Source organism: Corapipo altera, unplaced genomic scaffold (genome assembly GCF_003945725.1).
Source record: "Corapipo altera isolate COAL_440 unplaced genomic scaffold, ASM394572v1 62, whole genome shotgun sequence".
Taxonomy (NCBI): Eukaryota; Metazoa; Chordata; class Aves; order Passeriformes; family Pipridae; genus Corapipo; species Corapipo altera.
In genome coordinates this window covers 8,234,560-8,259,919 of record NW_020884894.1, presented here as the reverse complement: position 1 = coordinate 8,259,919, position 25,360 = coordinate 8,234,560, and the positions used below count along the sequence as shown (strand labels likewise).

The following is a 25,360-nucleotide window of genomic DNA, read 5'->3' as shown; positions in this document are numbered from 1 at the left end:
GAACACCAAACACTTGCTTTTAATACTAATTCCTTAAAATGCATTAGATGGCATCAAATCCATCATTCCATCCCTGTCTAAATTACCACTAATTGACACTGCAGGGCCTGAAAAAGTATGAAATCAAGAGCTGTGTTCAGGCTGACCAGACATACCTTTACATTGCTGGCTGTGCTGTTCCACATCAGCAGTGCTCAAATGCTCTAACCAGGGGATTAATTCAGGCTCTCCAGATCTGCCAAACCAATCCATTTCATCCTTTGAAAGTTTTCAATATGCTGGGAACTCACCTGTGTGGAAGAATAAATGATAAGCCTGTAATAGTCCTGCCCCTGCATCACAGCGTGGACTATTTCTAGACCCTTTATTGAAGCTCACTTGAAAATCAAGAAATGCATTTTAGGAAACTACATTACTGGCCAGGAGCTGGATGGGCAGGAATTAATCAAGGAGTTCTCCACATGGAGGTTGCCTGTTTAAACCCCATCCAGGCCCAGAGCAATCCCAGGCTCTTGCCCTCGGAAGGCTCGTGGCTACAAACATGAAAAGGCTCCTTTGGCCTCAGTCCAGGCTGCTGCCCGGGATCATTCACACCACAAAATCCAGCAGCTCCAGGACTGGCAATTCCATAGCCCTGCTGGCAACTACAGCAAAAATCCAAGGAACTGAAAGCAGGAATATGTTGATGCCTCGTCCCTGCAGTTTGTCACCCACAGCCACAGGTGGGACAAACTGACAGAGTGTTTTAGGGAGGTTTAGAACATTTTCGGGTTTGATGCCTTTTCTCACCAGTGAATAAAAAGTGCAAACACAGAATTCCTACAAAATGAAGAAAGTGTGTCTCATTTTGGGTAAAGAAATGCAAACTTCCAGCTTTGTTAGACAGTCAGTAAATTATGTTTGCCAAATAGCAAATGAATTATTTACTCAGAGCAGCCCTACTTGATGTGGTTAAACAGTGCTCTGGTTATTTTTATCTATGTTAAGAGAAAAAGAAAAGGTGTGCACTGCAAACAATCATTTCAAAATTAAGCTGATACAAAATCCCTCTCACTCCTCACCAGCCCTTGTGCTTTATCATAATCTTCAGGTGAAGTTTAATAGTTGTGTTCAACCATTGGCCTTTGCTATTTATGCTAATTTAATTAAAATAACAAAGAACTTATTTATATATTTAAAAAAAAAAAAAAAGGAAAAAGAAAAATGAAAGCCTAGAGAAGTCTACCTGAATCCCTTCATCCCATGTTTTTGGTAACCCCATTTGTGCAGGTGATTTTAACATGAAATGTGCCAGTGCTCCTTCCAGCAGCTTTTGCACTGACTGAAGTTGGCTCAGTGCCACTCTAGTAATTGAGTTTTTTCTACCAAAAATGTTCAGGGCACTATAGAAATTCTTTCTTATTTTTTTACAAGACCTTATAAAACTTCCAAGGCAGTGTCATGAAACGGCACAGCTTGTTTTTATTTCAGTAGCTTAGACTTTCTACTTTTAAAATTCATTTTGAAAATCCATTTTTTAAAATACATATGTGAAATGTTTCATCATTATAAATTCCATGAGGGCATTTTCTCTCCTGGGTCTTCTGCTGCTTCTGATGTTTGTTCTCCAATGCTGTTGCTGCTGTTTTAACTCAGCACATCTCAAGGATCCAAATTCTGTTTCAGACTAAACGGACCCATCTGCTGGTTTTACTTAACACCATTAACAGAGCTGGGAGTTAATATTCCCCTGAATTCCCTAAACATTCCCTAAACAGGCAGTGTTTCCACTGCAGACTGACAGAACTACCTCAAGTACCTTCTCAGACACAAGAAGCAGGTTTCACATTTCCAGCCATGGGAATTCAAGAGTTTGAAGCTGTACCAGGTGTATTTTGGAGCACTGCTTTGCCCTCACTTTTTCCTTACTTATAAGTTTTCCTAACTGGAAAATAATAAATAAAAGAGGCAGGTCCAGGTTTGTTGTTATCTGTGGTTTTCTGTCTCACAAGAACAAATTGTGGGTTTGGGCCCTGCAGCTTTAGAGATTCCCAAGTCCCTGAGGTACCAAACAGAAAGGACTCAGAATCTGCACAGAGTCAGTAACACAAAATGTATTTATGTAAAAAGGCACAAGTGTAGGAGGTTCTAAAAACAACTGAATGGCTTTAAAACTTGGTTTTACTGTAATATTTACAGAGTATTTACCTTAAAGAATATCACAGTGAGTCCTCAGAGGTTCAGAGAAGTTAACTTTTTCAACTAATAACTCCTGTTTATATGAACAAGAGACTTCTGTTCAAGATACTTTGTGTAATTACAGTGATAAATTCCCAGCTCTTTGATTTTCCCAATGTAAGCAACGGGCACCAAATGCCTTTTGAAATTTCCTACGACCAGTGAAAGGCATTAAAATAAGCTCTTAGAAGTTTAATGAAGTTTTTAACCATTTTATGTTTATTTTGCAATATAAGGTGTCCTGTTCAAGAACTAAGCAGTTTATTTTCTTGACAGGATTAAAAATATAAGCAACTGCTGAGAAGGTGATAATTTTATTATATATTTGGGTTTCAGTAACACAGTAAGTGAAGCACTAGGCCTGGTCTAAATTTATAATCCATCCAATTATCATAACCTAAATAACTGGCCCATAATGCTCTGTAAATACTTCCTCAGAAATTTTCATCAAATGCATTCAAATAGAAATACTGTCCCCAGAACTGAAAATTACCTAAAAGACCATAAAAAAGTTAATTAATAAAAGCATGGAACTGTAGAATACTGCTAAGGAGCTCTGAAAATAGTAGTATTAGATCTGGTCCACTAGAGAAAATAAAATTTAATTGGACAAATGCAACAGTTATACCAAAATGGAGAAAGGTTTAAGGACTATGGAAGAGAGAAAAAAATATGGGATCTGACAAAGAAATGTAACTAAAGACACGTTGTATCTCTGTATTTGACAATGAATCCACCACTGCATTAAACAGAAATTTGTGCATTAAAAAAATTTGTAGAGAGCAGTTCTGGACTAAAATGATATTTACTTTACAATACTGCAGTTTAATACCCAGTTCTGCAACCCTGCAGACAAATGAGCTTTTTTATTGTTATTTTATTGTTAGTAGCTTTTGTGTAATCATAGGAACATCTGTAGGGAAATACTCCCAGCAGAGAATCCCTGAGGAAAGCCGTGGTGCCAGGGCTGCTGGACCCAGGCTGAGTGACAAGGTGACCAGGGAATTTTGGCACAACCAAAGGAATCATGGCATGGACCATGAGTGAGAACTGACTTGGCTGGCACTGCTGGATTCCACTGAGCCTCCCAGCACCTCGGCATGATAAAGTTAATGATAAACTTACAGCTTTTTATAAAAAACCATACTTTTTGGAGCCTGAAAATACTGATACAATAATGGATTCCTGATTTCTTCTGCTACAAATCAGTGGAGCAGTGGAACTAAATTTCCCCTCCTGCTCCAAACTACTGCCCAAAGCCTTCCCATTTTCAACCATATCTGAGAAATGGATTCCCACTAATGGACTTTGAATGTCACTCACTCCATAACATTGAAAAACCAGCATACTTCTATCACTGTGGGTTAAGCTCTGCTCCAAAGTTTGGATGGCTTTTAGATGGCTTTAGCCACCCAAATCAGTGAGAGGTGAGAGAAAAAAGAGGCAGGTTTGTAATGGTAATTAATGATGTGTGTGGAGGGGGAGCACACATGCAAATACCACTGGAGGAAGGGCAACAGCAAAGAAATTTGCTGAATGGAATGTCATGGCATCATATTTAATGTATGGGAAAATATTTGACAGGTATTCCCTGATATCATTTATACATCCATCCTAGGAAAGAGAGGATTTTGAGAACTTTTAAAATAAATTAAGAGGGCAATCTCGCATTCACGCGGAACTAGGAAAATGAAAATACATCATCTTTTTTTATTTTAACATCTACCACCTTCTAAAGTGTTAGGGGTTTTTTCCCTTTGTTTCCCCATTCTTTGTGCAGTGTTGCTGTGTTTCTCCCAGCTGAGGGCTGAGACTCTCACAACAAACAGTGCTCCTAAAATCGCTGGTGACATTTTTGTACCTGCTTAAGAATTTCAAATACACTTCCAAATTCTGCTGCTTTTAATTACTTCACTTCCACCCACTGTCACACACTCGCTATTACAGGCACTCTGAAGTGCACTTGTAGAAGTGAGGCATCTAAAAGTTCACCAGCTGCTCCCTCATGGCCCAGGCCCAGTAACACTCATTTTTACACAAACCCGTAGGGAAAGCAGCACACTCCACGGGATTTCTAATAAAAGCCTACCTAGAATGGCATCAACAAAACAATGGTGTTTAGGGACATTTCTTAAAGAAGGTATTTCAGAGAGCTGAAGAATCCTGGGAAACAGAAAGGAGTGAACAGAAATAATCTCAGGCTAAAAATCCTGGGTTTCTCTCGCATGGAACCTCTATTTAAATCTCCAAACATATTTAGCTTTCTCTTACCTAAATTTACAGCAACAGCAAATCTTTCAGTGCAAAAGAGAAAAATTTGACTCAACAGGACCCTGTCTGTAGGAAATATTCTGACACATGGGTGTGATTAACAGAGGAGGTGTCACACAATGAAATCTTGGCCCTGGCAGTGAGGAGCAACTCACTGAAGAGAAGAGGGGTCTGAAGGGAGTCCCAGCTCACAAACCACGCTCAGCTGGGACCAAACAAGAAGTTACCCACCAGGAGTTGATGAAATAATATTTCCTTTTAAAAACCATTAGAAAACAATTCTCTGCTCAGGTGAAAGGCCATTTTTCTACAATACCAGCAGCTCAATTCTGTACAGATTTTGATTCGGTTTGATTTATGGTGCAGTTAATAACTTGATTCGGTTCTAAAACAGAGTCAAAATGTCTCTTTCAAAGGACTTTTTTGCTTGAACTTCTGTAGACTGTAACAATGTCACTGACCACAGAAAAATGAATAATATATTTGTTATGTTGATGTATATGATGTCCTCTTGTCCTGCTTTGCTCTGATTGAAGTCACATAAACCAAAGTAGTTGTAGAATTGAAAAGGGGTTTCTAGATTTTGCTGACAACATGTTGAGGGGACTGACAGACTATTGCTGTGATAACCATGTTCCTGAGGATGCAGTGATGTACACTGAATGTACCCAGTGAAAAGAAAAAAGTGATATTTGAAGTGATTAAATTGCAATCAAACAGCATAAGCTGGCTAGAATTTCCCCTCCAACAAAGAACAGCCAAGTCCCAAAAACTCTTTGAGCGCCAACAAAGCCAAACTGCCAAACAGAAAATACTTTGCAAACTTTCAGTGTTATCACTCTGAGTCTATTAAAATGATATATAATTGATGTAAGTATTAACAGTGCCCCAACTTTTAAGTCTCTCAAAATCAGTAAGGTTTGTACAAGTAGGGGGATGATATTGCCACGGCATGCATGTCGAATTGTTTGCTTTTCTTTATCCACAGATCATGAAGGAAGTTCGGAGAGCATTGTGCAATGCATCAGCTGATGACAGTAAACTCTTACTTCTCAGCGCAGTGGGAAGTGTTTTCTGTAGTGGCCTAGATTACTCATATTTAATTGGCAGGTTATCCAATGACAGAAGAAAGGAAAGCACTAGGATTGCAGAAGCTATAAGGTGACCCAAGCTTACCTATGATCTCTAAATTATGAAATGCAGTGTGTGATTATAAAGATATTTATCGGGTCCAAAAATGTTGTATATTGAAGTGTTGATTGCATTCTAATTACAGTCCTGCAAATTTGTTTAGTAAGCAGAAACTTGGACCTTTCCTTATTAGAAAAGAAAGCACATTTATTCCAGTGCTAATATCCATAGGGATTTATTTTATTCAAATTCTCTGTATTTAATATTTCAATCATTACTCCAAATTCAAATACAACTTTGTTGTTGTTTTTCCAAATTTGCTATTGACTCATTTAATGTTCTAAAGTGGTTCCTGAAAGGCAGATACTTTACTTGTTTTAATGCTCAGCATTTTAAATGAATTTCAGTCCAAATGGGAATCCATGGTTTACTCATGCTCTGTTGAAATAGCAGTCTGCCACTGTATTTCAGAACCTTATTAAAAGGGTCTCCACTCTTTTTCTTAAAATTTAAATTACTTCATATATATGTAAATGTAGTTTTATTTTTGTAACTAAAATGTGACTTTCCTCATATATATCACATTACCTTAATAGAAACCCAGAGTTTATGACATGCAGTCTGCAAATCAATCTGCACAACACATCACCAAATATTCCATTATCCACAAGGCAGATCTTCCAGTATAAATCAACGTTATTCCACTAAGGCCAATAGTATTTCACGTACCAGGAGAGGGTTTGGTCCCTTTTTTTATCCCCATTTCCTACAATATTCTTTTGAGGACTTTAAAACTTTATGTGGCAATTCTATGAAGGAACATTAAAGAATTTGTTTTACAACAGATCTCTATTTTGGATATATTTGTATAACATTATATATATATATTAACATAATAATAACATAACATTAACCACCAGTTATCTTGGTTGCAACTACTGCAGATCAGTTTGGATTCTTGGCTTAAGTATTTTGAAATTCTCAAAGCAGTAATTATTTTGAAAGAATTTCAAATGTTCTTCTTAAATGTAATCAATTATGATGTATTTTTAAGACCCTAAATATGCTTGAATATTATGTGGTGATACTTTAAAAAAGAGAAGCCCTTTGGAGAACACATCCTAATTTTATTTTTTAAAGTGAAGGGGTTTTAACAATGCAGAACAAAAACAAAAGTGAGGAAGAAAATCACTTATTCTTGTTTGAAAACACAGGCACACTCAAGAGTCTCCCAGAAGATACAAATATTATTTTTGTAAATACTGTGTAGTTAGGTATTGTTATATATGTTTACATTTCTCTGCACACATCTAATACACAGGTATACTTATCAATTCAACATTTAAATGAGTATAAGCCAGGCTGTGATCCTCAGTTTTCCCACCCTTGGACTCCCAGGACACTCTTGAAATACTGGTACAATGTTCTGCTCCCTGTCAAGAATGTCGGCCTCAGGCCCACTGAAAAGAGATTTTTATTGTACTTCTGGAAACAATGCCCTACGTTTTCCATTTAGCACTCTCTGTGCTTTCTGTGAACAAAGGACTCAACTCATGGAAAATACACTGTAATAAGAGAAGAGAAAAATGTCCATGGCTTTGCCAGTGGTTTGGATGTCCTGAAACACACCAACAGATCTCTGTCTCCAGTGCTTTACAGTGAATTAGAGTTGTGTCAGAACGGAATTAAAATCTCAATTACCACGTGTTTCCAGTCTCCAAAGTGTGGCTCTCACACACCAATCCCAAGTTCCAGCTGAAGTTTAAATCCCCATCCCAGGAGTGGTCCGTTCGTTCCTCCCATGTCCTCACCCCCCCTGGCCCTGCAGCTCCTCCCAGGCACTGCTCACAGATCCCTCAGCCTGAGCTGCACATCCACACGTGTGTCCTGGAGCAGGGAAAAGCCAGCCAGCCAGGCCTGCAGAGCCCTGGAATCAACAGGCTCACTGGAAGGCATTCCCAGCTCCTGTAGTCAGCTGGGCACCAATACCCGGGACACAACATTCTGGGGGTGCTCAGAGGAAAACAGACAAGGACAACTTTGCTTACTCAGCTTCTTTATGGCCCTGGACATATTTAGGAGCCCTGACCTGCAGCAGAGCCCTGCAAAGAACAGACATGTCTGAGGATCCCAAATCGTATTCCATGGTCAACTTCCCGGATATTCTCTGGCAAAACCGAAAGCCTTCTGCATGTGACACTTTTTCCTGTCTTTCAGCCTCTGACTCTACTCTGCAAGAACATTTACCATTTTAAATCCTTTTCAAAGACTGCTTTGAATTGAAACAAGGATCTTGTAGCCCAGAAACTCCATGAGTGAACTTATGGATTGGAAACATGGAATCGTGCCGGGTTCAGGGGACAGTGACAACTCACTGGAACAAGTAACGTACCAAACAGGGACACAGATCACTGGAGTGCTGTCACTGCAGCTTCTCTAGACCAAATGCAGGCATTTGCTCCCCTCATAATCTCCCAGTATTGCAGCCTTCCACTCCATCCTGTCGGTGCCATGTTCCATATCCATGCATTGTACCCCCCTCTGTGCTCCTCACCCTTCCCTCATGACAGACGCTCGTTGTGCCTTCTCAGTGTCCTGTTCCACTCTCTCCCCATCTCCAGGTCCTCCCTTCCTTGCTCACTCATGTGAAGTTTTCCTTCAGCCCTTGCCCTACATTAATATGTTCTGCTTTGTTCTTCCTCCCCATTATCTGTTTCCTCTCCATATCCCTAACTGCTTTTCCATATTCACTTCCAGTCCCATTTATCACCATGATTCCTGCTTTTCTCCATAACACTGTTTTTATCTGCCTCCACTTGGTCCTCAGATCTACTGCCACCATTTATCCTTAGTGTGCTTTCTTTTTACCTGTCATTCATCACATCCCTGTTCCCAGTCCTGCTTGGAAGGTTTACTTGCTTAACTACTGAGGTTCTCAAAATTCTGGAATTAATGAGGTGCAGTGATCCACAGTCATTACTCAACCATAAACAACGGAAGAAATAATGAGATAAGGGAACAGCATTGTTTCTGCAACAAAAATGAGCCACAACTCTCCTTGTCCCTGCTCTCCTTTAGAAAGAAATGGTCTTGAACAGACAAAACCAATGTTCCGTATTTCCCTCTCTTTGTCTTGACACCGATCTCCTGGTTTATTACTCACTGTGTGAACAGAGCTGCATCAATCAATTCTCTATTTTTCCATGGTCAAAAATTAACTCTTTACTAGACAACCTGAAAACCAGAACTCATTCATTGAGAATATAACTCTGGGTCGCCTCAGACTCTTTGTTCTCATTTAAAATTCAGCCCAGTCCCCACATGGGCTCTCCAGCCTGCAAAGCCCACCTGTTCTCAGGTACAGAATTCTGGCTCCTTTTGACCTCAGTGGGAGACCTGCAACTCATCTAAGGTCACATTTTACAAAGTGTTCTTCCCTAAAATGTCTCAGCAAAGATGCGCTCTGGATCTAATAAATACCCGGTGCAGGAACAGAGTCTCCTCTTTTGGTTGGAATTTGATTTATACAGGTCTCTTTTCCAAAGTAACTGAGCATCTCGTTTGCCTCCATATACCTGCTGTGCACTGAGCTGCTGGAGCCCATAATTTGCCCACAATTACACTCATGCTTTTCCCTAATTGCTGTGAAGGTTGTTCCATTCAACAGATGCCTTTCCACAGTTGCTGGTAGGTAACTTATTCAAGAATTTAACATATAAGTTCGTTCATCCAGATGAATCCAATGACATTTACTTCCCCATTATTTCTCATCCTTCACATTTACTGGTGTGGGCAGGCAAAGGCATCTCCTTTGTAATGGCTTTGCTGAAGACATTTGCAATGAAGACACAACATATCTCTTGCCTAATCCCTTCCCTGTTCAAGCATTTCTCTTCTCTGGCTCCTCTTTGCTCCTCTTGTTCTTTCTACTGGTGTGCCATAAACATTCACTGTCTCCAAGTCCATTGATGGGACTTGCAGGAACCTTTGACACAGGATCATGAGAGAACTTCTCAAAAAAAAAAAAAAATATCCAGCAATCCACCTGTGAGTTTCCTGTCTTCCACATTTCACCATCAGCCAAAGCAGCCACCAGCCACTGAGGAGCAAACCAAGAAGCACTGCGTGTAAAAACTCCTGCATTACTGGTCCAGAAGGAAAACTAAACCCAACCAAACCTTTCTGCAAAAAGTACAACAGTCAGGGCAGTCCACTTCATCAGTTCATATACAACATACACCCAAACTATGCAAATCCCAGGTACTCAGAAAGATTAAATAGCAAACTAGAAAGTATCTCGCAATTCTGACCTCATAAAACTGGGCCATGGCATTTAGTTGTGTTCATCTGTGGTTCTAATTTGTTTTCAGATTAAGTACTTTAAACTTGGGTATTTATCTAAGTGTTAACTTCTGAATTCAAGATCTCTCTTTTATTTTTTTTTTTTTATTTTAGGGATTTTGTAAAAGCTTTTATTCAGTTTAAGAAGCCAATTGTGGTTGCTATCAACGGCCCTGCTCTTGGGTTAGGAGCCTCTATTTTACCACTCTGTGATATCGTTTGGGCAAGTGAGAAGGCTTGGTTTCAGACACCATATGCAACAATCCGACTCACTCCAGCTGGCTGCTCATCATACACATTCCCACAAATTCTGGGTGTTGCACTGGTAAGGTTTTCCACCTCGAATTGCTGAAGAACCTTTCATAAATTCCTGTTCTTCTTCCTCTCTTTGAAAAGTAAACCAGAAAACAACTGTTTTCTCTTAATTGTTGTGAATGGAAATGAAATCTGTGGAAAGTTCATCTAACCCCTACCAATTTTCATACCACAAAGTGACCTCAGAATCCAATACACTACACATGATGTAGACAAGAAAGATTGGACACAGGTTGAAAAAATGAAGATTGTCGACGTCACGGTAGAAAAGTGAAGAAATACATTAGCAGAATAATCTTTCAGAGTCATTGCCTTGTGTTGTGTTAGGATTGGGCAGTAACACAGCCGGATACTGCTCTCTGCTCTCTAAAGATAACCCATAATGATTCCAGTAAAACTGCTTTACAGATTTACTGTTCATGCCAGCACAGTTCTCTTAAATGAAACCCATGCTGTGCTCTGGCCACCTGCACACCCCTTAAATAGCTACTGAAACTCCTTCTAAAGTATTTTGCAGTATGGAAAGATAGGGGGAGAACATTTGTAAATTTGATTGTAAAAATAGCAGGCAAGTATGAAAAAAAAAATGGAAGGGAATTATAACCCAATCTTTTGGTTTCACAGGCAAATGAAATGTTGTTCTGTGGGAGAAAGCTGACAGCACAGGAAGCCTGCAGCAGAGGACTGGTGTCACAAGTGTTTTGGCCAACAACATTTAGCCAAGAAGTGATGCTACGGGTGAAAGAAATGGCATCCTGCAGTGCAGTGGTAAGAAATCCAACTCCTCTGTGATTAAATGACATTTCACAGAGGTAAGGTGTGCTCCCAAGGCTCTCGTGGTGGGCCCTCAGTTTCCACAACCATACCTGTGAAGGAAGGGTACCATCAAGAAACCTGGAGAGGGATCAGGGGGCTCGTGGGGTTTCTCACTTCTCAGGGGCAGAGAGGGTTTTTCCTTACCCCATGGTTACATTTATTCAGTAGGAGTGGAACCTCCTTACCCCAGATTTTGAGAGGGGATTTTAACACAGGCTTCCTTCATGAAGGTGGAGGAGTCTGAAACTACACAACTGTCCAGGGAAATCTCTGTAGGCCCTGTAAGAGAATAGATTTGCCTTTCCCACTGTCCTGGCCTGCCCTGTTTCAGCTGAGTCTGCCTTCTTTTCTGCACCTGCACAGTTCCTGCTGCAGCCCGTCCTCCCCAGCTCACCAGAAGGGTAGGATAGTGCCAGCTGAGCTCTGCTGTGAAGGAGAGGTGAGATCCAGACAAGAGGGGTTTGAACACAGTCTGCTCACAGTGTACTATAACTTTCCTTTTGTGTACGCAAAAAATTGCAAGAAAATCCTTTCCTATTTTTACGTCCAAGGTTCTTTTTCCCTTCAGGCAGATACACTACTATTCTGGGCATATCCTTGCTTAAAAAACATGCAGTGAAGGAAGTGATACTGCCTGCAATAAAACTGCACTAATTAAAGTGCAAATTGTTACAGTTTCTTGTTATATTTCCTATGCCTGAAAGTGTCTTAACATCCCTCAGTTTCATTTAAAAGATCTGTTGTAAAAGGAGGTAGAGACACAGGAGATTTTTAATTAAATGAAGTGTAGATTAGATCTCACAGAAGACATTGAGAATGAAACTCTGGAAATGTAGCACAAGTTGATTTGATGATGCTGATATAAAGTGTATTATTTGAGTTGGGAAGACCTCTGGGCCTTACTGTGAATTTTTCCTTCCTTTCTTCACTGCTCTTGGCTGTCAGTGAAAAAAGAAAGCCTAGTGCTAAGTTGTGGTCAAAGATAAGAGTTAAACCTGTCAAAGACTAGATTTACTCTCAGATCCTAAATGCAAATCAGGCTGAAGTCACAAATACAATTAACAGCGTGAGCTCATCCAAGTTCATTGGGGATCCTTGTTCACAAACAGACCAAAAAATACACAGGTCCTCCCTTGATTTGCTGTTAACACCATTTCCTTGAGTTAAAGAGAAACACTACTTTGGAATAGCAGTGCTGTAACCCAGAACAGAACTGGGCTTACTGTGAGGGTTTTGACAAAGCTGAGTGAAGAGTACCATAAAACACTGTATTAGTTTACATTAGATCTTCTGTCCTCCAAAAATCAATACTGTAGGAATTATTAGTGGGTTTTTTTGACTAGTTGAATTGCTTGTGAGATACATACTGGTGGTGTATATTTGAGAACAAATTTTAAGGGAATCAATCTGGATGTGCTTAAAAACGGGTCTGGGAAAAATAAGCTGAACTATGAGAGGAACCACAGACCTGCTGTTTGTGCCTTTCAGAACTTGCAGGAATTAATAAGGCTTTGTGATTGGGCTTTCCTTTGCAAAAACCTTGGGTTTTTGTTGTATCTGCCAAGGAAATTTAACTCCAGAACACAGTCAGAGGGGTGCTTGTTTTGCTCAACGCCACCCTTTATAAAACATTTCACTTTTATAAAAATATAAGCAAATAGACTTAAAAAGGGATTTGCACTAACAGACCTTTCCTGTTAATTTCTGGTTTGACAAGGAAGTAATACATGAGGGAAAATTGTTAAACGTGGTGGACATCCACCTTTGGGTTTCCAGCCCATTTAACAAACCCCACAGGCCACCCTTCCAGCAAGCAGCCAGTATATCATGGCTCACATTTTCATTTCAGCAGGAGGGAGTTCTGCTCCTTCTAGTGCTTCATGGCAGACCTTCAATAAACCAAGGTACTTCAGAATCCCTCATTCCTTTAAAAACATTGGCACTAACCCATCACCCTCAGACATCCTTAATTCTTAAAGATGCCGACTGTCAGCAAGGGGAGTTGTGGCTATAAATCAAATCTAATTTCTGTGCCCAAAGGAGTTACTTAGACGGTAAAGCAGAGTCAGTAGTGTAAAAATGCTGGTCAGGCCATTATCCATAAAAATTTTTCAGATTCAAAATAAAACACTGAGTCGTGTTTTGGCTTTAGGTGTTGGAAGAGTCCAAATGCCTCGTGCGGAGCTTCCTGAAATCCGGACTTGAAGATGTGAACGAGAAAGAGTGTCAGATGTTAAAACAGCTGTGGAGTTCTTCCAAAGGACTGGATTCATTATTCAGCTACTTGCAGGACAAAATTTATGAAGTGTGATGTCTTGGCCTAACTCAAAGAGTTGTGAACAGAGTCCACCCTGACGTGTTTGAGAGGCAGAGGCGATGCTTCCCTGAGGAATTTGTGACAGTGTATCCCAGTCCCTGTGCTGGTGTGGGTTTCCTTGTGAGCTACAGCTGCCGTAGCTGGTTTGATTTTGTGTAACCAGGGAGGTGTTCAGTGCACATAATCTCTGCAGAGGCTGCATCTTTCCCATTGCTCATCCAGACACAACTATACATTCCATGTGCTCAGAAGCACCACTGGAGCCCAGTAAGGCTCACCCACCTGGAAGGGTTTATTTTGTCTGTCCTTCTTAACTTATTCTTGCTGTTGCCACACACCTGGGCTGACACAGAGGGCTCAGGCTAAAATCTTGGGTCACCACGATATCCTGTAGACCCAAACACCATATTTTAGAAATATGTTAATTATTTTTTTGAAAAGTTCTAACAGTGTAATGGAAAAAATCTGATAATTTATATGTATAATATGTAAAGTTAGTTTACAAAAACTACTAGGTTTTTTTTTCTTTGATGAATTTATTTAACTTATTTATTTTGTGTTCATATTCAGCTGTTTATTGATCACAGATCTTATTTTCATACTTCCCTTGACTGAATTAATGGCATCACATGAGAATGCAAACACATTTTTAGCAGCAAACTGAGTAGAAAAATAAAGAATATATAGAAACCCCACAGAATGCTGTGGGCAGTAAACGAAACAGCCACGTGCGTGCTCCTCTATGTGTAAAATTGTACAAAAAAAATGTAGGAAACAGATTCCTTTGCCAGGGTTAAGAGAAAAAAAGTGGATTCTGAAGCAGTGAGTCCCCCTTAAGTCTCTCTTCACTTTCTGCCTTCTTGAGGAGCACTGAAGGGCTCACCAACAAGATGCTTTATTTCAGTTTACTGTTCCTGTTATCCGGTGTCAGTAACAGGGTGAGTGGTGCCGGTCCATGGCATCGTACTGTTTTTCAGGTTTCAACATCCCTTTTGGTCTGAAGTCTAAAAGCAAATCCTTATGAGCCTTAGTCTAGCTGCCTGATTCCTCAGGTGTGAGATAATTTCTGCTCTGGAGGCCTTTGGGTGCGGGCCAGCAGTTTATACAAGGTGCTAGGCATTGACCCGAGCGGAGGGAGAGGTTTGGTTTTGCTTCCCCCAGCTCTCCACATCTGGCCACCCCCAACCCCACCTGGTACAACTTAAGGCTCTCCATAAAAGTAGCCCCTGGGAAACGAGGAAAATCCAATCTGCTCTTTTAGAATGTGATCCCAGTACTGTTCAGTGACACTGACTGACTTCTGAACACTGGATCTCTCTCCGTTCTTTCCCGCTAGGGAGGCAGTTCCTGTGGAAAGGACACGAGCCTGCTCTGAGACTTCACCTGCCATTTTACTACACCCAAATTAAAACCTCTTGAAGCAGAAGCTTTGCACATTTGTTTGCTTTGTAATTTGTGCACTTGCTCCCCATCCTTGAGCTCGGTGACTTTTTATGGTTTAAACCTCTGCAAATGAGGTTGCTCAGCTTTCTCCCTCTTAGTTGTTTCCATGAAGAGTTTCAACAAAGCCTTTGTAAAGGCAACAAACAGGTGATTACAGTAAATAGGAGCCTTCAACACATTAATGTAACATTTCTTTTGCCACAAATAATTAGAAGTGCTGTTTCTATGGCCTAATTGTACCACTGAATTTTACCCTAAGGGCAGAGGTTCTCACGGAAATTCTTCACGAAAAAGACAGAATCTGGTTTCTAATTAGCCTGTTTTTAAATGTTTTTAAATAGAAGCTTATCGAAACAAGCAGCTAATTTTTAAATGGCTGAAAGAGAACTCTTTCAGTAACTGAAGTGAGAGATGCACCCCTTGTTTGATACCAACGCTGGCTTTTGGCCGTGCCCTGCCAGTTTGGATCCAGGCCACAGGACCCCAGGGCAGGTGCCCATGGGAGTCACCTGGAAAAGAGAGGGATCACCCAAGTGAAAACCACTCCCACCTCCGTGTTTGCACAATCAGGCCTCTGGCTCGTGACTCCAGAACACAAAGCAATGGAAAGTACCACAATTCCTCCATTTCCTTTCGTTCCTTTCTTCCCGTCCAGAGAGCCATAACTCCCAGTCACGTGTCGGTAGGACAGGAGGAGCTTGATTTCAATCCTGTGCTTAGGTTTTGTAGATAAATCCAGCAGGATTGCTCAGCAATGGGAAGGAACGAGGTCCGAGTGAGACTTGGGAACAATCTTATGTTGTTCCATCTTTGAAACTGCACCATTTCATCTGAATTTTCAGATATCTGTATCTTAGCATTTTTTATGACGAAGGAATGGTTGAAATACATTTTCTATAATTATTTTTCCATTAAAGCAAGCGCTAACCATAGTTAACATTTTTAATTATTCATATCTATACAGTTACAATCTAGTTTTCACGGAATCTATTTTCCCTTCAAAAAAAGAGTAATAACAATGTTGAAAACTTCTTTTCCAGTATTTAAATATCAGAATCGGAATTTTCTCTTGTGTTTCTGTCCTTACTAGGTATTCAGATATCTAGATGTACTGTACATATTAGTCTGGGTACCTTTACTAATATTCACAGTATTTAAGATGAAAAATGCAATTTGTTGTTTAAGTATGTTATTTTATTCTTGTGTAAATTGTTTTGTACAATCTTTAAAAATCTACAGTTTTGCATTTGTAGATATTAAAGATAAGCAATTTATTTTGTGTTGTCCTGCATGTATATTTTTGCTGTAGATAAGTGTTGCTTAGTTTACTATTTCAGTACATTTCTGTTTAAATAAATAAGCTTACAAACTTTAATACAGTATATATTTTCAGAATATAAACTTTTATATTTCTGTGGTAGGTTAGGGTATGCGTTTTAGGCAATCTTTTTCACTACTATGAACTGTTCTTTTAATCTATAATATAATGGTTTTGTGCCAATAGTTTTTAATTAGAATGAAATGCTCTTTTAATGTTAGGGATGAACAGACAATTTTGGTTGGGGTTTGTTTTATTTTGGTTTTTTGGGTATTTTTTTATTATTTTGCCAGCCTTTACAGTTTTAAATATAATTTATAAATGTCTTGCATTTGTGAATAAGCCTTACCACTAGGTACAAGAAATCTTTAAAGCTGCATAATTGCTTATGTAGCACTAAGGACTTCCCCAAATAATTGCTGTAAGAAAGTTAGCAAATCAGAGTTACAGGGCCTTAAGTTTTTCTTGTTGAAAAGGATAATACGGGTTGTTTCTCTTGAACAACAGAGGCAGATTGTCAGCATGGGCTTTGTTATATATAAACTGTGCATTTGTGCTCCCAACCATGGTAGTTTAATCTCAGGCTTTGTGTGGCTGGGTCTATAAAAGTCAAATCTGGCTAAAGCCAGCGCTCTTTAGGAGACACTAAAGAAGTTTACATAAGAGACTTATAGACAATCTTATCATAGTACATTTGGGTACTCGGTATCCTCGACGTGTTCTCTGTGTCTGCCCAATTAACCGTATGTTTTAAGCCATATTAAATCTCTTTACTGCTATTTTAAATACTACACTGAAAGTCATTCACTTAGAGCTTGCTTACTCACACACGGGATTTCGATTTTTAGCGAATAAAAATGTTTATGCCTTCCATAAAAAAAAAAAACAAAGGACCAAAGAACTGCATTTATTCTGACAAAGCATTAGTTCCTTCGCCGGTGAACTGGTTTGACGTTTGTACTGAAAAAATCAAAGAGTCTCTTTCTGCTACAAACACTGCATCCTCATCCATGTCAGGTGTAAGGGGGAAAGGTGTATCCACTGACTGATTGGGAAAGGAGTGATGTTCAGCTAGGATGGCATGTCTATTGGTAAGGCTTATTACCAAACCTCGGAGATGAAGCAAAGAACCAAAAATTCCACGAGTTATGTCAATGTAAATTTATTTTCAGAACTTGCACAAATAATTAATTGTAGAACTTTGCAAATTAGGCCCTTAAGTTATTTTGTCAGAATGCCATGGAACAGACTAAAACAGTTTCTAATATTTGTAACAATGAGTACATATTATAATATTAAAAGGGTACAGGCACCCCTATATCACAGTGTTGTAAATATTTTCTGAAACTGGTACAGTACTGAGGGACTTGTATCTTCTGATATATCAAATATTGACTGTCTAGATCAAATTGTACACAATTTATTTGTTGATGGTCCTGTAACTAGTGTATGGACACATTTCTGGGTGCCTTAGAAGTTGTATTTTTCATGTGTGTTAATATGCAGTATTTATACATTGTGAGAAGCTGCTTTGAATAAAAACATTGAAACTTCATTTCAATGCAGTGATTTTCAGTTTTACATAATCAGAATGGATGTGGTGAGTGGTGGCCATTCTAGATGATAATGCTGTTCATGGGCTGTGTCTTTTCCAAGAGAGCAGGAACAACGGGCTTTTTAAAAGACAATTATTTTTCCAAAGGACAAAAACCCTAAAAGACAGTGCAGTAAGAACTCTCTGAAGTCAATCATGGTCCGTCTCATTTATCATTTCTTGATCCAAATCCAAGAAAGCTTTGATCATATCCAAGAAGACCACCCAGAAGTGCCTTATAAATGCACTTCTAGGACACCTTCCCCATTCTCACTTCCACTGTTGGACATGTGCACATCACCTAAAGCACATCTGCCCACAACCAGCTGCTGAGGGCAGGATTTTGGCTCCACAGGAGGGAATTTGCTGTTGAAGAGATTATTTGCCAAGGGAGGCCAAGATTCAGCCCAGAAGCAGGGTGAAGGTGGATCACCCTCTGGTCCCTGTGCAGGGAAACCGATGGGATTCCTGCCACGGGCCTCGTGTGTACCAGGGGATCCTTTGGCTGTAGCATCTGGGAATGCTGTTTCCAACCAGGTATCTCCCATGATTAGAAGGGTAATTGTAAATAGCTTCTGCCTGGGGCAGAAAAGGAAGGATATTTGGACAGGGAGCCAGCATTTGCCAAACCACCTGTACAACAAGATCTGAGAAAATGACCTACACTTGAGTCAAGGGACAACAATTATGGTCTAGGAATTATGTTGGTTGGCTTTAAACTGAGAGACTCTGTTAGTAAAAACCATGGTCAGCTATTTAGAGCAGAGGATTGAGCAATTTAGTCTTGCTTCACTATCAACAAATCCAATTATTTATTACGGTGACTCTTGTCAGGAATTAACTTATCGTGGATTCCACTGGCCTGTGAGCAATGTGCACATGATGAACAGGGTGTGACACCTTTCCTAACCCTTGTAGTGAGAACTTTGGGTCTTAACACAGAGTGCCAACATGTGAGTTTCATTTGAAATAACTCATTTTTAAAAGAAAGCAAATTCTTTAAAATTAAAAACTCGGTCCAAATATTTTGGGCGAGTCAAGGGTTTTGTAATGCCAGTCCTTGTTGCAGTAAATTAATACACAAACATATTACATGGAAGAGGAACCAATTAAGAATACATAAGGCCTACAAATTTAAACAAACAAAAAGCCTGTCTAGGAATGGCATGTATAAATTGCAGGTATTAATCCCACTTAAGATATAAAAAGAATTCAAACAGGTCAAAGCTCCACATAAACTAAGACATGTCATTGAATCCTCTTGGAATAACAGAAACAATATTGCATATGGGAAGAACAAGGAGAGGTTCTGAGAGAAATGCACAGCAGATGAAAGCATGTGAGAGAACCAGAAGGACACCATTGCACAGACTGGGAGAGTTCAAAGCAAATCAAGTGTCAGAAGTTGGACTGGGGACAGTTTGGTTGTGAAGGAAAAAGTCAGGGTGAGATTCTGGATGAAACAGCAGGAATTCACCTCTCCTTGGTGTCTTGTGTTTCATGAAACCCCCTCAGAAGTAAAATCTAATCAAACATAATGCATCTCTGATGCCTGATTTATCCTCAAAACCGAGTCCTAGCATGGAGATTTTCAGATTACAAAGAAAGCCACACTAACAGCCCCCTCTAGAATTCAAACCACTTGAATTGTTCTAGCACCATTTTGCTCTAGTTTATACTCTTTCCTTGGCTTAACAAAATTTGCTCATTATAAATATATAATAAAAACCAGAACCGTTAAAAACTGTTAAATTCCAATTATTAAGTCCATGTGGCTTCACACAATGATTTTCATGTGGGACTGTCAAAAGTTCTGTGGGACAAAGAAGAACTTTTCATTTGGAGAAAAGGAAACAATTTATAAGTTAAACTGTATCACCTTTCCTTTAGCACTTCCAGACACTGGTGTCACTTGAACAAATCCAATGGATCTAAGTCAAAAGCCACCAGCACCAATAGAAATCCTCCTTCTGACTTCCCCTGCTTCTAGATCAGCCCCTGTGGCTGACAGATACCACAACAAAGTCCCTCACAGTAATGGTACAGGGAATGTGTGTAGCCATCTCTTGAAGAGATAATGTGGCTCTGATAAGAATGACATAATTAGCATTGGAGGAAGGATTCCATATCCTTAGTTCAAAATTTAACAGCAGTGTCTGAAATTTTGTATGAATGTCAATATTTTCAGTGTTACTGCTCACTCTTGTTAGTAGAAATACTTGCTCTGCTGTGCTTTAACCTTCCTCAACTCTTCAGTCACATTTATCAGGTGTGTAACACAACATCTGTGAAACTCATTTTATACATTGGTCAGAGACAGAAATATGTTGGGGAACATATTTAAAGAGGAGGGTGAAAATGTTCTTTGCAACTTCAAGTCATGTTTGAAACAGGGGCTGTTGAACTGCTGCTTTCTCCTGAGATGGGAGATAAAAAGCTGCTTCCAACATTAGAGTTTCTAGAATGAAGACTCTTTTAAAGGCTAAGCAGCAATCCTGACTTGTTAGGGCTGAGTTAATTACTGTCATCTAGAAATAAGTTATTCACAGTCATCCAGAAAGGTTTCTGCTGTGTCTGTAAGTGAGGGGTACAATTTCTATGACTCAAGAAAGATCAGCCATTCCCCACTGCTGCCCTTCCAGCTGCCTGGGTCTGCCACACGCTGCCCACCAGGCTCTGGGGTATTCACTTCCTACAAGAGGTTCACTAAAAGGATAAAGGAATTCACAAAAAACTCTTCTCATGGATAATTATTCAAGACCTGCATTATCTTAGCCTCTCACTTGTTTAGTTTGTATGCAGCTGCAGCAAGTCGGTTGTCAGGGGCTCAGACTCTGGCAAACAATCCTCTTCAAGTCCAGTTTTTGTCCATTAGGCTCATAATGAGCAACAACTCCAAACTCCTGCCAGCTGCACTGCCAAGGGATGCCCTCCTGGTCCAAGGACAAAGGGCAAAGTGTGACTTTGCTGGTTGGCAGCAGCATCCCACTGGTTGGAGTGTGGAGCTGGCAACTGCTTGACTCTGATCCTCCCTTTATTTCTAAAAGCAAGCCTTACTAAAATCTTTTTTCCTGCCACAATGACCTTCCATCACTCCTTTGCACAGGGCTGCTCCTGGAATGATGTCCAAAGCCATGTCCATTTATGAACTATAAAGGAACCTACAAGTTCCTCATGCCCATGACCATCCGAGAACATCATTGGACGCGGTGCTGGAACACCCACCCCATCCCCATTCCCATCCCCATTCCCAGGCTGGGCCTGCCTTCACCAGACCAGAAAAACAGGATGTTTTATTCTTCAGGTATTTACATGTAACAGGAAGAAACAGACTCATTTCCCTGGATGCTAATGTGATGCCAGTTAGAAAGGAATATCCCAAAGCACGTTAGACCTGGTAGGATTCATCTTCCATACATGTCTGTGACTAGTCAGGACACCAAGACACTGTCCCTCTCTAAAGGAGGGTTTTTAAATAAATGCATTTTGTCTAACAACATACTGAACAATTAAACTGAGTAGGCTGCTACAGAGCTGATTTGAAAGACTCAAACTTTTCCCAACCGTTTCAAGTCTGAGAGAATCCACCAGCAGCTCTCCATTTGTGATTCAAGCACTTGGTAAACACACTCCACAACTGCACCATGGCTGTGTGCCAACGAAATGGTGAGTCAGCAGGCAGGGGAGGGAATCAAGTGTCAAGAATGCATTTAACCCTCACTCAGAGAACACTTTTCTTACCAGCAGAACAAAAAGAGGCCATAAAATGCAAAAAATTACTGGAAGTTTTTTCCTCCATTAATGAAGGCAACCATTGCAATTTTCTTCCAACTTTACAGGAGCTCTCAGGTTTTAAATTAGGACAAATGCTAAAGTAAACAGCAAACTGATGAGAAAGAGGTTCATGAACACATATCTGTGCAGTCCTATGATCCCTACTCTGACAAAAATCCCAGTGATAATCCTGGGAAGGCTGAGTGCTGAAGGGCTTCATGAGAGCATTAGAATCAATAATACTAAATACTCACACGGATATCAAAAGGAGTACATTTTCCTAATGAAAATACAGTTCAACTCGTGTGTCCTATTCCCAAAGGAGTATCTGTGCATGCTACTGTGCTTCACAGTGTTCTTTGTGGAGTGTTTGATGAAATCATGAGATTTCCTAAATCATTTTTAAATTAATCCCTCTTAAGAAATTCCCCACTGAAGCGTCACTTTGCCTGCTCACTGTAGATACTCTATTCAGGAAGGAAAAAAAAAAAAGGCATAAAAAGATTGAGGATTAAAAAAAAAAAAATTAAAGGAATATTTGAAAGAGGGCCCACTCTTCCACCTGAAGGTTTGAACACTCATTTACAAGGTTGTTAAACACTGCCAAACCAGAATGACAGCATTTTATACCTACCTTCTTACTCTTCACAGGTGTAAATAACCACATTGGACACCTGTGGAGGAGGGGAAAGGAGCAGAAGGAAAAAGACTCCAGTTGTCACCTTCAGAGTGTTAGTTGAGGGTCATTACAGACCAGCTGCGAATCTCCAGCTCACCCTCAGTAGGGAACAGACCCTGTTTCCAGTGAAAGGCTGAGGACAGGCAGCTCAGCCTATGAACACCCACACAAAGGAAGAGTTTTGTCACAATTCTTGCCCCACTGAGCTCCATGGCCTGAGCCCACCTTCTCCAGGAACTTGACTCAACAACCAGGACCATCCATTTAAAGTTGGATTGCCCTGCCCTGGTTAAACCTGGGCACAGAACAGGATTAGTTTGCACACACGTCCAACATGTCCAGGGTGGGAATGCTCACAGCAAGGTTCCCTGCACAGATCTTGGGAAGTCCTTTCTCCCATCTAAAAACCCTCACAAAGCCTGAGCCTGAAGGTTGGACAAAACCATCACCTGTGGCATTGAGACAAACCCTGCCAAGCAAGGCCTGCTGGAGTGGTTGGAAAGACTTTCCCCCCAGCCTTCAGCCCTGCCTTTCTCCCAGCTGTTGGCAGCTGGGGCAGGGGCTGCACGTTGGACACACACAGGTGAACCAAAGAGACACATTTGAGCTGACTGTGAGCTCAAACAGCTGACAAAAATATATGACATTGAAAGATGGCAACGTCCCACCAAGGAACACAGCAACAAGAAGGAGGTTATCTCTTCAAACACCACCTTCCCTCCACCATGACTTATGGACTGGAAACACAGTCTGACCAAAGATAACGAGATGGGAAACTCATGTCACTCACTGTGAAGGATTCTGTCACTCATGGAGAGAACCAAGTCCTGCTGAACTTCAGTTCTGAAAGCAAATCTCCACCTATTCTGCTCGATTCCTCCATCTGAGATTCCTAAAGAAAGAGGAATGGGAAAGACTGTCAGCTTGCAGCTTATGGAGGAAAATCACGACACATCTTTCCTGTCTGCAGAAAGCTCTAAGTGATCTTCCATCATTATCACAGCACTAATTCCCAGAAACCCTGCAGAGCTCCAGAACTCTCCAGAGCACTGTTTTATGTACCCAGCACTCCTCCATCAAAAACTGTCTTTAAAAAATAAACTAATAAATTCCAGTTACAAATAGACATTTCTTTGTCCATTCTCGTGCTCCCAAACCCAAACACCTCTTTGGTTTTCTGTGTGGACATCCCTGGGAAATGTGAGATCCACAGGTCATTCCAGTTTACATGCTTTGAACCTACTGAACCCATCAGGAGAGTAAGAGACCAAACAAAATGACACATGCAGTGGCACCACAAGACTAATGCAATTGTTGATTAAGCAGCAGAAAAATCTGAACACTTTACAGCTTGTAAAGTTGTATGAAGGCTCTTCACCTAAGAATGTGAGTTATTGTTGAGAATTTTATTTATATAGTCTGTTCAATTTTTATGCAGAAAGCATTGGCAGAGACTGTTTTAAATAATTTCAGATACTCAGCACTAAATAAGTGGCTCACTTTCAAGAACCAACCAAGAAAAAACATTCCACAGAATGTCATCTATTCCTTTAGAAGGGGAGTTGTATTCCATCAGCATGGATGCTTAAGTGGAATAAGGCTCAGTATGAGGACTGTTTTCAGCAATAGTTGTTAATTAAGTAGTAAAGTACTAATAAAATGTTTAGGCAGGTTGCATTTAAATAAGACTATAATGATATGTAATTACTCAAAAAGAGTGCCAAAACCATTCTGCAATAGACTGTGTTCGGTTTTCATGCCCTGCCCAAATCCATTTGAAAACAGAAAGGATTCCAATGTCCACTGTACAGTGGCCAGGGCACAGGCAAGCTGGGAAACTTCTGCTCTCAGCCACAGAGGAGGACCTTTATTTAAAAGCAAACTCTTTAAGTTTCTCTAACAGAAGCTACAGAAATTAAAAGAAAATATTCTTAACACACACAGGAACAAATAAACACAGAGCAGTAGCGAGGCCAGGAGCTCTTCTGCACGGTCCTCATGAAAACCCACCAGGAAAACAAGGAAGAGCCTGTGAGGAAGCACAATCCTCCCTGAGCTCCCCACGGGGGGCACAGCAGGAACCTGGCCCAGCAGGACACCCCGAAGGGGGAGGCACTCAGTTCTGAAGGAAACTTGGTGCAAAAGGTACCAAAATGCTCTGCTGCAGAGAGGCCTGGGGAGAGAGGTGCAATTCTCTGTTCTGGGTCAGCAGAAAGTGCAGGAGGCAAAAGGAACTTGGCACAGCCAGGAAGAGTTTCAACCAAAGGAAGATGCAAATATTTAAAACTGAGAAATGTGTCAGTGGAGATAAAGGCTCAGCAGAAAAAAATAAGGGTGAAGTTGAAATGCACAAAACTGCCATCATAGCAGAAATTAAAGTATGAGGAAGAGAAATGTTTATATCTTAGATATAATTTATATTATTATCTCTAGAAGATAAAAACCAGCGCCACCAAGTACGGAGAAATTTTGATTTTCTAAAGGCTCCTTTTACTGTTGACAGTAGTTCTTCACCTGTGGTAAAAATGCAGTAAGTAGCTGACAGTCTAATAAGTCCCAAAATTGCTTGCAGAATCTTTATATTCTTTATAAATCTTTCTATTCCTCAATAATAGCCATTGGTGTCCTTTAGGCTAATTAACAACAGGCTGCTGCAAACATGGTCCTGTTTGTTTTTAAATGAAATCAAAGTAACATTCCTGTGATTACTATGATGACAAATAGTTTATAAATATACATCATAATTCTGAAAATTTTAATTTACTGTATGTTAAGCTAAAGCTTGGCAGGCCCTTCCAACTTGAACTACTTTATGATTTGCAAACTAACACGGTACATCTCTGCCCCACTAAATCCATTTCCTGAGGCCACAATTCCACTTGTTTTTCAGGTGATCTGTGGAATGATGTCATGGCAGCAACAGGGCTCCTTCCATGGTGAAGAAAACCAGGCATCTCCTCATGGGATTTTCTCAGCCTTTGCATCAATGGGAATCAGGTGCCAAATTTACGAAGCTGCTTTGAGAACCTGCCTTTTGTGCCTTCCCTGGCAACCTTTTGGTGTCCTGGCAAAGCCTTTGCTCACCTGGAATTGTGCCAGAAGGCCTTTTTAAAATACCAAATTCCCTGGGTTTGGGAGCACTGC

General features: G+C 40.3%; 1 protein-coding gene and 1 long non-coding RNA gene across 8 annotated transcripts in view; one reads left to right on the top strand and one right to left on the bottom strand.

Annotated features, from left to right (window-relative positions):
- The window catches only part of CDYL2 (chromodomain Y like 2), a 58,601-nt gene extending 40,877 nt beyond the window's left edge, over positions 1–17,724 (top strand). For both annotated transcript variants that reach the window (XM_027646699.1, XM_027646698.1), the window contains exons 4-7: positions 5,477–5,649; positions 10,075–10,285; positions 10,900–11,043; positions 13,244–17,724. In XM_027646699.1, coding sequence (XP_027502500.1) covers positions 5,477–5,649; positions 10,075–10,285; positions 10,900–11,043; positions 13,244–13,402 — 687 coding nt within the window. In that variant the 3' untranslated portion in view covers positions 13,403–17,724. The remainder of the gene's footprint in view (positions 1–5,476; positions 5,650–10,074; positions 10,286–10,899; positions 11,044–13,243) is intronic.
- Positions 1–25,360, bottom strand: part of LOC113948794 — a 92,376-nt gene that overhangs the window by 38,437 nt on the left and 28,579 nt on the right. For all 6 annotated transcript variants that reach the window (XR_003528237.1, XR_003528235.1, XR_003528236.1 and 3 more), the window contains exons 2-3: positions 23,007–23,108; positions 156–290 (exon numbers count right to left, since the gene is read on the bottom strand). This is a non-coding gene — a long non-coding RNA (uncharacterized LOC113948794). The remainder of the gene's footprint in view (positions 1–155; positions 291–23,006; positions 23,109–25,360) is intronic.